This window comes from Panthera pardus, unplaced genomic scaffold, assembly GCF_024362965.1.
Source record: "Panthera pardus isolate Hobbes unplaced genomic scaffold, ASM2436296v1 HiC_scaffold_24, whole genome shotgun sequence".
NCBI lineage: Eukaryota > Metazoa > Chordata > Mammalia > Carnivora > Felidae > Panthera > Panthera pardus.
Window position 1 is genome coordinate 125855274 of NW_026526810.1, and position 15425 is coordinate 125870698.

The following is a 15425-nucleotide window of genomic DNA, read 5'->3' on the forward strand; positions in this document are numbered from 1 at the left end:
GGAATCTTTTCAATACATGATGCTAAGACAAGCAATTTTTCCATAGAGGGAAAAATTACACTACATCCTTCACACCATACATATATAAAACAATCATTTCCAGATGGACCCTTAGATTTAAGTGTGAAAGGTAACACAAGAGAGCTCTTAGAATATAACTTAGGAGACTTATCTTCGTGACCCTAGAGAAGGGAAAGTAAGGTTTCCTAAACTAGATGCAGAAAGTAAAATCCATAAAGGAAATAACTGATAAATTCAATCGCTTTAAACATAAGAACTTCTGTTCATCAGAAGACAAGGCACAGACTGGTGGAAGATTTTTGCAACACATGTCACCAACAAAAGGACTCGTAACCATAATATATAAAGAAATGTCACCAATTGGTATGAAAAAGTCAACCCAATTAGGAAAGAAGAAAGATTTCTCCCTGTACTTCACAAAACAGAAAAGCTAAATGACCAATAAACAAAGGTATTCAACCTCATGCAACTTAAATTCACAATGTAACACCATTGCCAAAAATAAGTCTGAAACACCAGGTATTGGTGTAGGCAGCCACATGGGCTCTTGGGCACTGCTGGTGGAAAACTGGCATAACCCCTTCGGAAAATAGTTTGGAATTATTTGGTAAAATGGAAGATGCAGATACCCTATGACCCAACAATCTCACTGCTACGTAATGCCTGGAGTGCTTGCACATGTGCACCAGGTGACCTGTACAAGGATATGTTGGGACGCCTGGGTGGCTCAGTTGGTTAAGCATCTGACTTTGGCTCAGGTCATGATCTCGCAGTTTGTGGGTTTGAGCCCTGCAATAGCTCAGAGCCTGGAGCCCGTTTCAGATCCTGTGTCTCCCTCTCTCTGTCTGCCCACCCTCACCCAACTTGTGCTCTGTCTCTCTCAAAAATATATAAATAAACGTTAAAAAAAAAAAAAAGAATATCTACAGCAGCTTTGTTTGTAACAGCTGAAAATGGAAAACAACCTGTATATCCATTTGCGATCAACTAGAAAAATACATCTTGGTATATTTGTATAATAAAATACTATTTATCGGTATAAAGAATAAATTGCTGCTGCAGGCGGTAAGGATCAACCCCAAGAATACAGTGCCACACGACAAAAGCAAGCAGTATAAGGATATACTCAGTACAGTTCCATTAAAAATGTTTAGATATGCAAAACCAGAAATTTCCATTCTTTGGGAGTGCAAACAGATATGGTATAGAAACGCAAGGGAATGCTCAACATAGAACTCAGGATGCAGTTAACGTCCGGAGATGTTAGAGAGGTAAGGGGATAGGACAGGCAGGGATACATAGGAAATTCATAGGCAATATTAATCTTCCTTTTCTTAAACTAAGAAGTGAGCACACATGTTAACTGTATTATTATTTTAAATATATTTAATAAATAACCTTTAGCTTTTACTCAATATTTAATAAGAATCATTTTAAAGGATTCTCAAATATCATATTTGAGAACACTGTAGAAGGACTCGTAATACCAATAACATGGATTCCTACCAATTACTGAGTGATTACCGTGTACAAATGCCTTAAATGCACTAGCTAAGACAGCTGAACGTCCTCAGAGGGGCAGCTGGTCTCTCAAGTACTACTTATCCTAACTGTCACCATGAAATGATAAAAGATGGCACTTGAGTACCTTGAATGAGCTTAACAGGGACCAAAAAGTCTATTATTCTCTGCATCAGGCTAAGAGGCTAGCTAAATCAATGCTCTGTTCAACAGTTTAACTGCCCAACAGTTAAACAGGCCTAAGCCCAACTGTGGGAGGGGCTTTCTCTTCCATCTGGCAAGTTTATCTAGGAGGAAACATCAAGCGTGTCCTCAGTCTGTGTATGGCCATTGGGACACGAGAAACATGAGGCATTCCCAGGCTTCTGAGAGCCTACGGTTCTGCGGGAGACGAGCTTGTCACAAACGGATAATACATGTCGGCATTCGGGACAGGTGCCCACATGGTCTTGTTTAGGTTGGTGATGAAATGTTTTACCCACGTTGGAAAGAAACCATGGGATCCACCAATTACATCTGGCCCCAACTTTTCACAAAGTATTCTTGGGAAGAAGTTTCCCATCACATAGGAAGAAATACAAATATTTAAAAAGCAAACAAGTCATTGGCTGCTCTCAGACCTGCTGCCATATGCTTTGCTTTTTTGAGCTTACAGCTTAACATTAAAATAACAGGCCTGCATTCTTCAAATATCTCTACTGCTGTTCCTTACTTATTCTACTTGAAAAGGCTGTCAGCTGCTGTCACTTGGAAGCATTACCATATTAGCCACCACTGTTTACTGCTCACTGTGTGGCGTGGCTATTAGTTTAATAAGCCTCCTCTCGGATGACACCCGAGGCTGTCTACACAGGAGACACACGCGGGAGTCTAACGTCTAATGAAGGTGTTGGGGCGGGAGGCAAGGAATGCCGCTTTATAAATATTGATGAGAGAAACCGAATTCAACGGCATCAGGTTGTACTTTACTGATGGGTAAAGGACCGAGTCCTTTTTCAAGTGCTTTCACCATTTTAAGATTCCTTGGGCTAACCGGCTTTGGATACAGTCCAGAAATACACTCGGTGTGCAAGAGAGCAAGTTTGAGGCCTACAAGAAGTAAAACACTGCAGCAAAGCTCTTTAATTCACTCTGCACAAATAGCTGAACCTACAAAAGAAATCTCTAGTCAGAGGTTTCCTGGGTTATAATGAGAATTTTCTCGATGGGGAGAAGAGAAGTGCCCTTTTCACTTGAAGACAAAGAAATGTTTGTAATGGAAATGCGTGAACCAATTTTCCAAGGAGAGCTGAAACGCACTGATTAAAAACAGTGAAGTGATGAGGCACGGAAATAAAGCCAAAGCAGAGCCACTTAAAATTCGCCACGGCGGCACTGATTTCTGAAAGTGAAGGGAGCTGCCCTGAGCCCCCGTCTGCATTCCTTCCCTCCCTCCCGCCCCAAGCCACCCCCGCCCCATCACTGACCCTGCCACTTAGACAATTAGAACCTGCCAGCGTGTGGGGTGTTTACTGTTTCTGGCCACTGTATACCGGTTACCAGGCTACTCCACTGAGGATAAAACGGGAACCAAGGCACCCACACAACAGTGTCCTTCTCCACAAAGCCTAACCGACAGGCCCGGATTCAGGGAATGTTGTGAATTCAAGTAGACCGACATGCATATGGCAGTTTACAATGTCAATTCTTCAGTTAGGTACAGACACTAATTGATTTATTTAGGGAATTCTATTTCCTAGAGAACAAAACCAAGGTACAAAGAGGTCAGTACCTTGTTGGAAGGTGCCTAAAAGATGACAACCGCCTGGAACTAGCAGAAGGCGCCGGTGACCAGGACAAACCAGCCATAAAGCATGTTTCCCAGGCTTCAGGCACTGGAGTCGGCTCGATTTAACTGGTGCCATATCCGTGCGTATCTGTATTAGCATTTAGTTCATATTTTTCTTTAAACTGACTTTGAAACAACTCGTTTGAAAAATCTGTGGTCTCCCTCTGAGCAGGAATTTCTATGAAATCACACTTTGATACACAGGTATATTTTTTCTAATGTGCATCTTAAAAAATAAAAATGTTCATCCACCATCCATTTAAAATCATCTAATGTGCACCAAAGCTACATACACATTGGGAAAGACTGGATAAGGTCTTTTAATGTAATAAGGTGACCTAACAGGCTATGTTTGTTTCTAAATATCATGGAAAAACAAGAATAAAGGAATTTTGTCCTATTTACCCTCAGGGTATCCATGAAGGACTTAAATTAGATAGAGTGACGGAAGGGGGAAAGAAGTAAAGTTAATAACTTCTGAGTAAGGGAAAACAAAAGGCCAGGACCACTTACATAAAATTTTCTGGATATTCACTCAGGGCCATGTCAATGATATTCAGAGCATCGTGGTAATGCTTTTGTGCAGACAGTAAGAGGGCAAGAAGGTGCAGGGAGTTGGCATCATCGCCTTGAAGTTGAAGAGCTTGGCGGACGTACCCCAGAGCCTCTGGTATCTGGTTTGAAACAAAATCAAAAAGAATTTTAAAACACACGCGCGCACACACACACACACACACACACACACACACGAGAAGATACCATTTCAATATCTGATTCTCTATAAACATCAAAAGTTGCTTCACCCTGTGCCACATTCAGATTTTAACCTTTGTGATAGCCCCAGGATATTAACCACAAACATGCAGACAGATGTCTTCTTCAAGCGACAGTATGACCTGCGGAGTGATGCTAGATGCTCTGTTTCTCTGTAAAACTGCCAATACCAAATCTTTTGTTTCTCTCCAAAACACAATTTCTCTTTTTCCACAAAACTGATCCACTCTTGATTATGCCCAAGATTGTTTCACTCTCAATGGAGACACATACAAGTTGCCAGAGGTTTTTAGTGTAATTAAGCTGCCTTAGCTGAACTGTTCCCTTTTTTTGAAGTATTAGTGAACTAAAGTACATAAGAAATTACAAAACCTGAAACAGAGCTTTCCAAAGGATCAGACACCCGTGAATCTTTTCAAGTTCCTTTGTCCTGGACATCTCCATCAGGCATCAAGGAAATATGCAAACAAACCAACAAACAAAAACCCCACACCTTTCCAAACTACAACCTAAAATAACTTGATCCAAGAAACAAATTGCAATGCTGCATACAAAGCAGATGTATCCAAATTCAAATAGGATGAGATAAAACTTTAACCTTTAAAATGCAAGAGCTGTGCAACACTCTTCAAAATTGTCCAAGCACCAGGGTTGATAAAACGCATACATAATGGATATTTGAACGCCCGAAATTCCGTGCAGGTTTAACCGTAACTGGGGGGGAATTAGAACCTGACACTGGATTTCGAAATAGAGCTCAGGACTGAAGCATTCTTACACAACCACCCAGGGACTGCTTCCTGTCCCCCTGCCTCAACTCCAGTCCAGACCTCTTCTCTGTTCGCCTGCTTCTTCCCAGCCCTTGGTAACCTCACTCTGTAGCAAGAAGCCACGACTTCCCAAACCTATTCCTTTTCCTCTCGGAAATTCCATTTAGGATGATTTAAGTTATAAAGCCTGGCTACAAAGACTTTCTGCCACCGAGCCATAGAATCAAGGCTGTCACAGCCTGGGAGAGGGCTCATCCAGCCCAGCCATTTGTTTACGGGGAGGGAGCCGAGTCCAGGGAGGTGACAAGACTTGAGCATTGCCATCTAGCTAAGTGAGTGACTGAGTCAAGAGTGGCTCTAGACCTTCTGATTCCTCTCCTGTCCTCTCCTCCTGCACAAATGGCATTGGCTCTAAAGATAAGAGGGCCACAGCCTTGGGGCCCCTGCCTAGCAGGGACACTCTCCCACAGAGGTCTGGTGTCTTCACACTGCGGGCCTGCAAAGATAGCGGCTGGACCCACAAGGCCCCACCTATGTAACCTCTCTTCGGGGAGAAAACCCACTGCGTGAACAGCCCTCAGCTTCCTGTTAGGAAGGCCGAAGGCAGGTGTACTTCTGGTGTGGATCTGCAGGGGTGACCAGAGCAATCAGGGACAAACTGATAACAGGATTCAACGTGATGGCCTTAAGGGAGAGCTGACTGGGAAGGAATTCAAAGCTGGTTTCTTCATTCAACGAGTGTTACCGGGTACCTAACACATGGTGGGCAGTATACCAGCCACCAGGGTATAGTGATGAAGGTGACAGCTTCCTGCCCTCTTGGAACCTGAAGTCTAGGGAGGAAGACAGGTCCTGAACAGGAGGGCTGAGCAGGAGGAAGGAGAAGAGATGGCTTCTGCAGGAAGGAGGCTTCAGGGAGAAGGTGAGAGACGCTCCTGGTGGAGGAGGGCCCGGGGGGATCGACCCCCAGTGTGCAGCTGAGGCAGTAGCAAGCTCCCCATCCGTCCAGCTGTGAGCCCTACCATGCCGGGCGACAGGGCCCACACAGAGGAGGCATCCTGGTTTCCTCGGTCCCCGGGTCACCACGGCAAGGCACTCCTCAACACCATTCCCAGGCCCGCGGGGAGTCAGAAGCATGCCCACAGCCCCAGCCTATCCGGGGAATGGCATGTCTGGGGAACTGACCTCTGCTTCACCCTCCAGTCAGCACTCAGGAATGTGCTGGGGTTACCACCAGTGTCTTGCACCTGGTGGGCAGGCAGGCATGCGGCCAGACTCTCAGAGCAGCTGGGAGGGGACCGGAGGGTATGAGAATGGTCAAGACGGCTTCTGGAAGCTGCTGTTGGGAAGAGGAAGGCCAGCGAAGCTTGCCTCTCCAGCAAGGAGAGTGCTGAGGAGTCCCGTATGTCAAGGGGGGAGCCACTGTGACTGTCCCTCTCTTCCACATGTTATAAGGAAGGAAGCTGCTACCTTTTGCCCATGCCTGTCGGCAACTTCCTGTCAATCGCCAGCACCTTACGATGACCAGTGGCTAATCCCCACCACGCGGCTCGGCCCTGGGTCTGCCAGCAAGGGACAAAGGCTCTTTGGTGACTCCTGGGTTCATTCAGGGTGTCTGCCACGTGCTGCAGCCCGTGTTGCCCTCTGAACCCTCCAGATGTGTGGACGTAATCTCCCAAAGCGGAGCCCAGGACATCTGTGTCTTCACAGCAGACGCCCAAACTGATCAAAACACCAGTGGCTGTGCCGTGAGGAGTCAGCATCCTCTGAGAAGAGACTGGCTTCGGGTCAGCTTCGGGTCAGTGAAAGAAGACCAGCTACTGCCTCAGAGGGAGGCGCCGAAGGAACTGTAAGAAGGCGCGCACACCAAGTTCAGAGAACGTGAGAGAAACTGACCTGTCTGGAGATGGCAAGCTGCAGAGCCAGGTAGAAAGCTGCTTGGTGATCTGTAGGTGACAGGCTGTGGGCCCTGAAAAAGTATTGATGGCCATTAGAATGCAGGAGAGGCCATTTGAACCCTTCCTATCCAATGAGTATTCCCATTTGCAGTTTTACACGCAGGCCACATATTTAGCTACGCAACGTTTCCTTTAAACTCTCCTCTTTTGTCCATTAGCAAGTGTGACGTGTTTTCCCTCTTATGGCTGTGTGTGCGTATGGCGCCGGAGCCTGCCTCTGTGTTTCGTCTAGCATCTGAAATGGCAGCCAAGGATCCTTGGCTTTGAGGAGGTGAAGCCACAAGGCCCTGAGGTCTGACCCCCCAACCCCCCAGCAGACGCCTCCCTTGGGCTGAGCAGGAGAAGCCCACGTGTCATGCTAGGACACGGTGAAGCTATGAGTACACTTGGCAAGGTGACGGCTGCTTTGGTTAAGTTTTGGCTTGGCCTTAACACTACTCCCTCCAAATTTCGGGATTTCAGGGAAACCGTATGAAAATCAAAGACCTGGCTTTGCTTGTAAAATGAGGTTTTGGTTTTTGATGAACCATGGGAAGGGGAGGATTCTCATTCAGCCTCTTGAAGCTTCTACTAAGCTCCCTCCAGCTTACTAATGTAGTCTGTGTAACTATGACATGTAAGTCTCTGTGGCCAGACACAGGCTTCGTTTTATTAACTGGCCTTTGACAGCGAAGGGGAAGAGGCTGTACTGGCCTCCTACTTGATTGCAAACACAGTCATTCTTGCTTTTATGTGGAGGCCAATTGTATTTCACCAAGAGTAACTCAAAATGTGACTCGACGAGGCAGAAGTCTGTGTTCAGAAGTCTGGTAGGAAGAGAAAAACAAACTTTCAGTTTCTTCAAAAGGCACTATGGGGCCGACTAATTACAACTGGGGGTGGGGGTGGGGCAGACAGTACACAACCCTTCACGGTCCTCTGTCAACACTCTGGGATTAAAGGAGAATCTTCTACCAGCAGAAAACAAATCTGAGATAGAAAAGGAAGCCAAATCATTATGTATTCAATGGCAGCAAACACGTCAAGGATGTCTTCCTGTAGTAATAAGGCCTTTTGCAGAAACCATCTGTCTGCTGTGGAGAAAAAGGCTAAACAGTCTTCCAGGTATTTGGGATCCAGAAAATACGCTACTGGGTCCAACAAGTAGGGCATTGTTTAGACAAATGTGGTAGCTCCAGTGCAGGACTGGGGAAACTGGGGTGGTGACTGTCCTTTAGGTACACTCAACAGCAAAGGACCCAGACTCCCATTCCTGCGAATCTTCATTCATCATCTTGCCTCAAGACACAGCCCTCATTTAAGAGGCTGAGACTGAGAGGCGTGCGTGTTGTCCTTTTAAATGTCATATTTCTGGGGCGCCTGGGTGGCTCGGTCGGTTAAGCGTCTGACTTTGGCTCAGGTCATGATCTCACGGTCCGTGAGTTCGAGCCCCGTGTCAGGCTCTGTGCTGACAGCTCAGAGCCTGGAGCCTGTTTCAGATTCTGTGTCTCCCTCTCTCTCTGCGCCTCCCCTGTTCATGCTCTGTCTCTCTCTGTCTCAAAAATAAATAAAACGTTAAAAAAAAATTTAAATGTCATATTTCTGCCAGAGGCCTACTCGGTGGGCTCCAAGTTTTATGGTTTTACAAGTATTGGTTTTCCATGAATTTGTACATCAAAGAATTTTTTTTCTTTGGTGTTCATAAAAAGTGAGATTGGAATGTCATGGTTTCTGTCTCTCCCAATTATTCAGGGAAAACGAATACACACTTAATTATGAAGAGACTTTGAATTATTTAGCATTATTTATTTTATCTTATCTTCTTTCACAATGGATGAAGCCAGGTTTTTACAACCCTCAAAAAAACCCCAAATTCCTCAGAGCTACCATTTTCTCAGGCCAGTTTAGACTTGTCACAAATGAAGTTAAATCAAGTCATGGTTGCTTCTGCCCAACACCAACCAAGAAAAGCTGGCAATGGCTTGGTGAGTTCAGGGAGTAGATGGGGATAGTTCTGACCAAAGGCCACTCTGGCCTCCTCAAATAATGATTAACTGCTAGCCACAGCACTATGAAAGAAACAAACCAGAAACGACAGAAATCTTGGCATTTCTGGGGTGCATCAGGACAAAACCTGAAGACTGCCAACTTGACTGCCCAACTGCCAAGTTTCTAACAGGACACAACTTAAACATACACATTGAAAAATCTTATTTCAATAATTTTGCTAATGAATTAAACTGACCACTTTAGCCTATGAAAGAAAAAAGGAGATAAGGAGAATGCCCAAGAAAACAAGAAAAAGCGCACAGTGTGGAGCTCATGTAGACTCCAGAAAACTTGCTTCGGTCATGTAGAACAGTTTCAGCAGCTAGGCTTCCGGTGACAAAACTATGCCAACAGAAAACGTGCTCAACAGAAATGACCAAGCAATGCAAGTGAGAGGAAAGACATTAGTAGCGATCTTGAAAACTGTAAGCCTGCTGGACTCAGCATATGGACTTAAAGCAGCCTCATAAAGCCCATTCCCATAGAGTCAGCACCTGGTAAGGCTGCTAAGAGAAACCCAAAGACCTAAAAATGTCACCCCATGGATGCTCACAAAGCACTTCCCTTGTCAAAGCACCTCCATATCCATTAAGTCAGTTTCTCTTCCATAAGAAAAAATTATTAGATTGCTGGCTCACTGAGGCTGCCCATCTGTCCATCCATCTACTCATCCATCATCCACCTACCCAAGTCACCCACCCATCCATCCAGTCATCCACCCATCCACCCATCCATCCATCTGTCCACTTATCTGCCATCCATCTCAACTAGTCGCCCATCCATCCACCTGCCCTTCCATCCATCTATTAGTCCATCTACTCATCTGACCACTCATCCATCCATCCATCCTAGTCATTCATCCATCCATCTACATATCCAACCATCCACCCCTCTATCCACTCATCCATCTATCCATATCCACCTATCCATTCACTCACACATCCATCCAATCATCCATCCACCACTCATCCATCCATTCACCCTAGTCATCCATCCATCCATTCATCCATCCATCCACTCATCCATCCTCATCACACATCCAACCATAAATCCATCCATCCATCTATCCATCCATCCATCCATCCATCCATCCATCCATCCATCCTCATCACACATCCACCCACAAATCCATCCATCCATCCATCCATCCATCCATCCATCGTCCGTCCATCCATCCATCCATATTATGCAGTACCTATTGCAATGCCAGGACATGTCCTAGCCTCTTGGAGAGGAAGGAGATGAAAGAACAACACAAGCGTCTTTCCTTCAGAAGCTCCCCACAACCCCGCAGAGGGGGAGACCCAAAGTGATCGTTACAGTGCAGTGGGAGCATGTCCTGGGAGAGGTATGCCAGGGTGCTATTGGAGAGCATGGATGGGCCTCCCAGACCACCTGGCTGAAACTCAGAATGCCTTGAGGTCACTCCAGTGCTTTCCTAGACTCTGGTTCCAACATCCTCTAGAGATGAACCAAGAATATAGAGAAGGCTGACCAATTTCAACCTGGTCCATAAGACACATACCTGGTAACAAGAACAACTATAGTTTATGAAGCATCTACTATTAAGCATCCTGTCCAAGAGCATCCAGCAAAAGAGGTGAAGCCAGAAGTGAAATTCTGAGGCCTTGTCTCCCTAGCATAATACCCCATTGCCTTGTTTAGCCAACTCTTAAGGTCCCATTAGTCCTAATTACAGTGGACATGGGATCTGTATGTTATTAAGGAAATAAAAAATACAAACCTGATGAACGTTATTACTCTGGAACCTCCCTTTAGTTACACACATAGGATATGACCAACTTGTCCCGGTTTGCCCAGGATATTCCTGGTTTTAGTACTGAAAGTCCCATATTCTGGGAAACTGCCCAGTTCCTGACGAACTGTGCATAAAACATGCCACATTAACTTAAACTGAAGCTAGGAGGGGGAGAGAAAAAAAAGAACGAGATTGGACCCCCTGTAACACTTTATATGGCAAATGTGAATGACACCATGTCACCTCTTCCTTGTGGGGCAGCCCAGATTGCTGCCGTTGGGGGGTCAAGCTGCTGAAACATGCTCTTGACTGTTTGCAGACTTGCTTTCCTCTGGAGGACACAAGAGCACAGAAGTAGCCACTCAGACCACTTGTGTGTCTTCAGAAAGCTCAGAAGACGACACTTTTTCCTCGTGATTCTTTCGTACCAGGCAAATGAGTTGGTTCAGCTGCTTGGGCTGAGTGTATGAGTCAGCAAACAGCTGAGGGTCTCAGTATTAAGATGCAGTCATGCAACTAGGAGGTCTTCAAAAATCGACTTTTGGAATCCACTAGAAAGCAAATCTTTCTGAATTCTGACTCCGGTCATAATTAAGAGTTAATTCTCACATGCTATATCTATAACCCCATCCCCTTCTTTTGAAAAGTAGGATCCACACCCAGCGTGGAGCTCGAACTCACAACCTCGAGATCAAGAGTTGCACGCTCCACCGACTGAGCCGGCCAGGAGCCCCAACGTCATCCTTTTTGAATTATACTGTTTTCTCTAAACAAAAAAATTGTCAAACAACGGTATAAACAGAATTGTGGGCAGAAGATTTACAATACACAGTAAATAAGTACTTCTCAGCCAAGTGGTTTTTAAATACCCATTTACATTTAAGAAGTAATACAAATCATTCTTATTTACCTCACATCATTCCCTTATAGATTTTTGTTAAGTCTCCAGTGCACTGGAATAGCTCTAGCTAATGAACGTACTTGAAACAAAATAATTTTATTCCTTTGAAAAATATTCTTTATTTCACACAAATACTAATTTAGGTTAGCCTTCCCCAATATGATCGTGTAGGTTAGCAGGATTTTATTACTCTTTATTCCCATATGAACTAATATTTTTAAAAATCTCCATGAATTAAAACCCAAGCAAAAAAAGGAACAAAAAGGGATTTCAGGCCAATGGAATAGCTGTTATATAACATGAAGTTACGAATTCTGGCAGCTCAAGGCAGACCACCGCCATGGCTGTTTTTAGACAGTTGGGAAGATGTGCCGATTTAAGAAAAATGAAACAGATGTGATGGCCACTTTTCATAGGCATCCATGTGTGGGCTTTACAAACTAGGACTGCAGGACGTGAAACTCCAAATCATTTGAAATGGAAATGCTTTCCACACTCCATGCTGAAGAACGTTAACAAAAGCTTAGCATGGAGATAGGAGGTCTGTCTGCAGATGTCAAGTGGTACTTTGCGTCATTAACCAGTCTGGGACTGGCAAAAGGGAAGAAGCTATCGGTATGCCTGCTAGGAAACGAAAAGAAACGAGACAAAAGAGTCCCATAGTAACTGAAGCCGGGTGATAATGATTTCATGAAAAAAGGGACACGTGCGCAGTGACAAATCTGTAGGCAACCCCAGTTACTAAGAAAAGAAATTGAACAGAGGTTATTTGGTATTGAGAGGTCCTCATAAAATTTTCAGAAAAGTAACGAAGTTTCTAACACAATTCCAAGAAATCAGTGTAACTCAGATACATTTAAGGTGACAGGATCCATACCGATTCAAGATTTGACATCACGGGGCTACCCCTGCAGGCAATGATTCGTTTGGGTGATTTATTATACCTGTGGTAAGGAATAAAATTAGGGCGGCAAAGTATCGTAGGTACGAGGAAAGCTGAGTGGGAGTCAGGCGACCTTGATTCTACCCTGACTTCAGTAGCTGTGTGACTCTGGCAACTCTTTTCCCTCCTGCACACCTTAGTCCCTTACCTGCAGTAGACACACCACTTGTTTGTCTGTCTTATTGGCATGAGGATCAAGTTCAAGGAGGAATGCGAGAGGTCACTCGAGCATTCTCTAATTATAAAGGCGCCCTCCTAATTTCATGAAGAGCATAATTGATGGAGACAATCACAAGGCTTACGGAGCTCAGTGGCAGTGCGGGGTCCTGAGACTTGCTGGCCTGTCTTATCACAGCGTCTCAGAAACTGTCCTAAAATCTGGCCTTTTCATTTCTTATAAACATCTTCAGCATGACGTGTAAACAAACAAACAAACAAACAAACAAACAAAAAAGGCTAGAAAAGAAATGATCCCTTTTCTAGATGATGACAATTGTCTTTAATAAAAGGAAGCATCTCCCCAGACATACAAAGTGTCCATCTTCTTAGAGCTGAAATCATTTAATCAGGAATGAATAACATGCCCAAGTGGATAAACAGATTAACAATGCAGATTTACGTAGCAACAAGTGGGGCAGCAAGTTTTGATACTGTGTGTTCGGTGCTCGAGATGAAAAGACTCCCGGGGGGAAAATACTGTTTACATAATCTTTATAAATATCTCTTCTTTTTATACTTTTCATACTTTGGTGTCATTATGCACAGCCGAGTGAAAAGATGAACTCCCACTCACCTCTGAAATGCAAGAAGCGCCTTTCTCTGTAGGACCTCCTGCATCCCTCGCAAAGAAGCTAAGAAAAGGGTTCCATTAGTCAGTGGCATGGAAGATCGGGGAGTTTCTGACAAACACAAAGCTCATCATAAAAACTGTACATGCAACTGGGTTAAAAGCAACACAGGACTGTGTGCCCAGCCCCGTCCGGGCACTGGGAAATGAAGCCCAGACCGCCCCCAGACGGTTGCACTCTGTGGGCACAGTTGTGGAGCCATGCCGAGGGGACAGTATGAGTTGGCTGGTCACCTTGATGCCCCAGGCATAGGGGGCTGTTGTCAAAAGATCAGCTGGGAATTCCAGAGAGGAGTGAGTCTGCTTTCTCGAGCGCGGGCATGTGGCTTCCAGGGGGGGAAGACTGCCTCTACTGGATGGTCCAGAGAGATTCAAGCACCAATGGTGTTGATCAGACGGACTTCGGTTCCTTCTGGCACTGACAACTATGATACTGGGCCAAGGGAACTAGCTTGATGCCATACAAGGCCGGTTTAAGTCACACTGGACAATGGCCAGGACCTTTAATACCCTGATATGAACATAAGGGATAGACCAGGCAAACCCACAAATGATACTAGAAAATCAGCTGAAAAGTGTGAGGCCATCTTGCTGTGAGCCCACACGTCCCCTGTATAGAGCATATGAGAAATGGCTTCCTTAAGGTCTGTCATGGGAACTATAAAGGTACTTTTTACTAAGACATGAGAAAAAGTCCTGGAGGAACCTGCTTAGGGTTGGAACTGAGGAGGCCCTATCGAACAACCCAGCATGGCCGATCCCCTCCAGCTATGATACTGAGAATGGTGGACAGCTGTCCCAAGGGCCATAGCTAACTTAGAACAACAGTGACTAAGCTAGAGAGCATCTCAGGTGATCCTACTAAACCATGAATGCAAGATAAAGCTCAACAGGTCAAGCACCTCTCCCAAAATTACAGGGCTAATCAGGGCTGGGGTCCAGACTAAGACTCTATCTGGATAAATATACGGCATTAAACTTAAACTTCACTGAAAGTCGCCCATAGTTAAAACAATGTGCTGAGTGTTGCCAGTATATCATGTATGCAAAAAAGATTAGCAAGAAAAAAAAAACAAACAAAAAACAAAAACAAAATCCAAGCCCATTATTGAAAATCGATTGATAATATGAAATTTCTCTAAGGTCTTTGATTTTTTAGGAGAAGAGGATTTGGGGTAATTTGTAAAGTAAACTATAGCAAAACTATAAAGAAAGAAAAAGAAAGTGAATACTATACAAGTCAGGATGGTGTTTTTTCTTCACGGGGACTGTGATCAGGAGCGGCGGGGGGATTGGGGGGGGGGGACAGGAGATGTTCCCCGGGCGGCTGGTAAGGTTCTATCTCCTGAGTAGGGTGGTGATTACAAGGATATCTCCTGTATCCTCATTCGTTAATGATGCATTTGCTTTGGAAAATTTTTTTTATTCATGTTATATTTAACAACAAAATGTTAAAGACATAATAAGAGCTCAGGAAAGTAATTTATCAGTTTATATTTCCTGCAAACGTACCATTGAAAGCTTCATCAGGTGTACAAAACATAATTAAGATTTTTAAAAAATAGCTGGGACCCCCAAATTCTACGTACATTCAACAAGCATGTCCCCCCGCATGGGTATTTGATAAGCTGTTGCACAGCACGTGCACATATCTGTGAACTAAAATGTGCTACTAGGGAAGGGGCATCCTGAGCAGTCAAGGGAAGCTTCCTGGAGGAGGCTGGCCCTAAACTCTTCCACATTCCTGTGCCTAAGACACAACATCCCTTCACATGGGGACAGCCCAGCCAAGTACCAGGGCAGACGCAGGTGCAGGCTGGGCTGGGTGAACCACCTCTCAAGACCCTGCACCTGCCAGCTGGGCACCCCGTGCACCACCAGTCAGTGCACCTGGCACACAGGGCCTTCGCCCCCACGCTCCGATTCTCCAACCAGTGGGAGCGAAAAGGACAGCAGCAGCAGGTCCCCACGGGACGGCACACCCGAGTGACCCAACTTAGATGCATACTCCTGCGACAGTCCTCTGTGAGGGCTGTGGCAACCCTGCAGTGCAGACGTAGGGAGCCCAGCCCTGA

The 15425-nt window shown here is 45.1% G+C and overlaps 1 protein-coding gene across 9 annotated transcripts in view; it reads right to left on the reverse strand.

The window, feature by feature from the left end:
- The window catches only part of TTC7B (tetratricopeptide repeat domain 7B), a 254144-nt gene that overhangs the window by 90626 nt on the left and 148093 nt on the right, over positions 1–15425 (reverse strand). For all 9 annotated transcript variants that reach the window (XM_019462020.2, XM_019462018.2, XM_019462019.2 and 6 more), the window contains 3 exons: positions 13297–13354; positions 6811–6883; positions 3884–4044 (listed from right to left, as the gene is read on the reverse strand). In XM_019462020.2, the coding sequence (XP_019317565.1) occupies positions 3884–4044; positions 6811–6883; positions 13297–13354 (292 nt within the window). The remainder of the gene's footprint in view (positions 1–3883; positions 4045–6810; positions 6884–13296; positions 13355–15425) is intronic.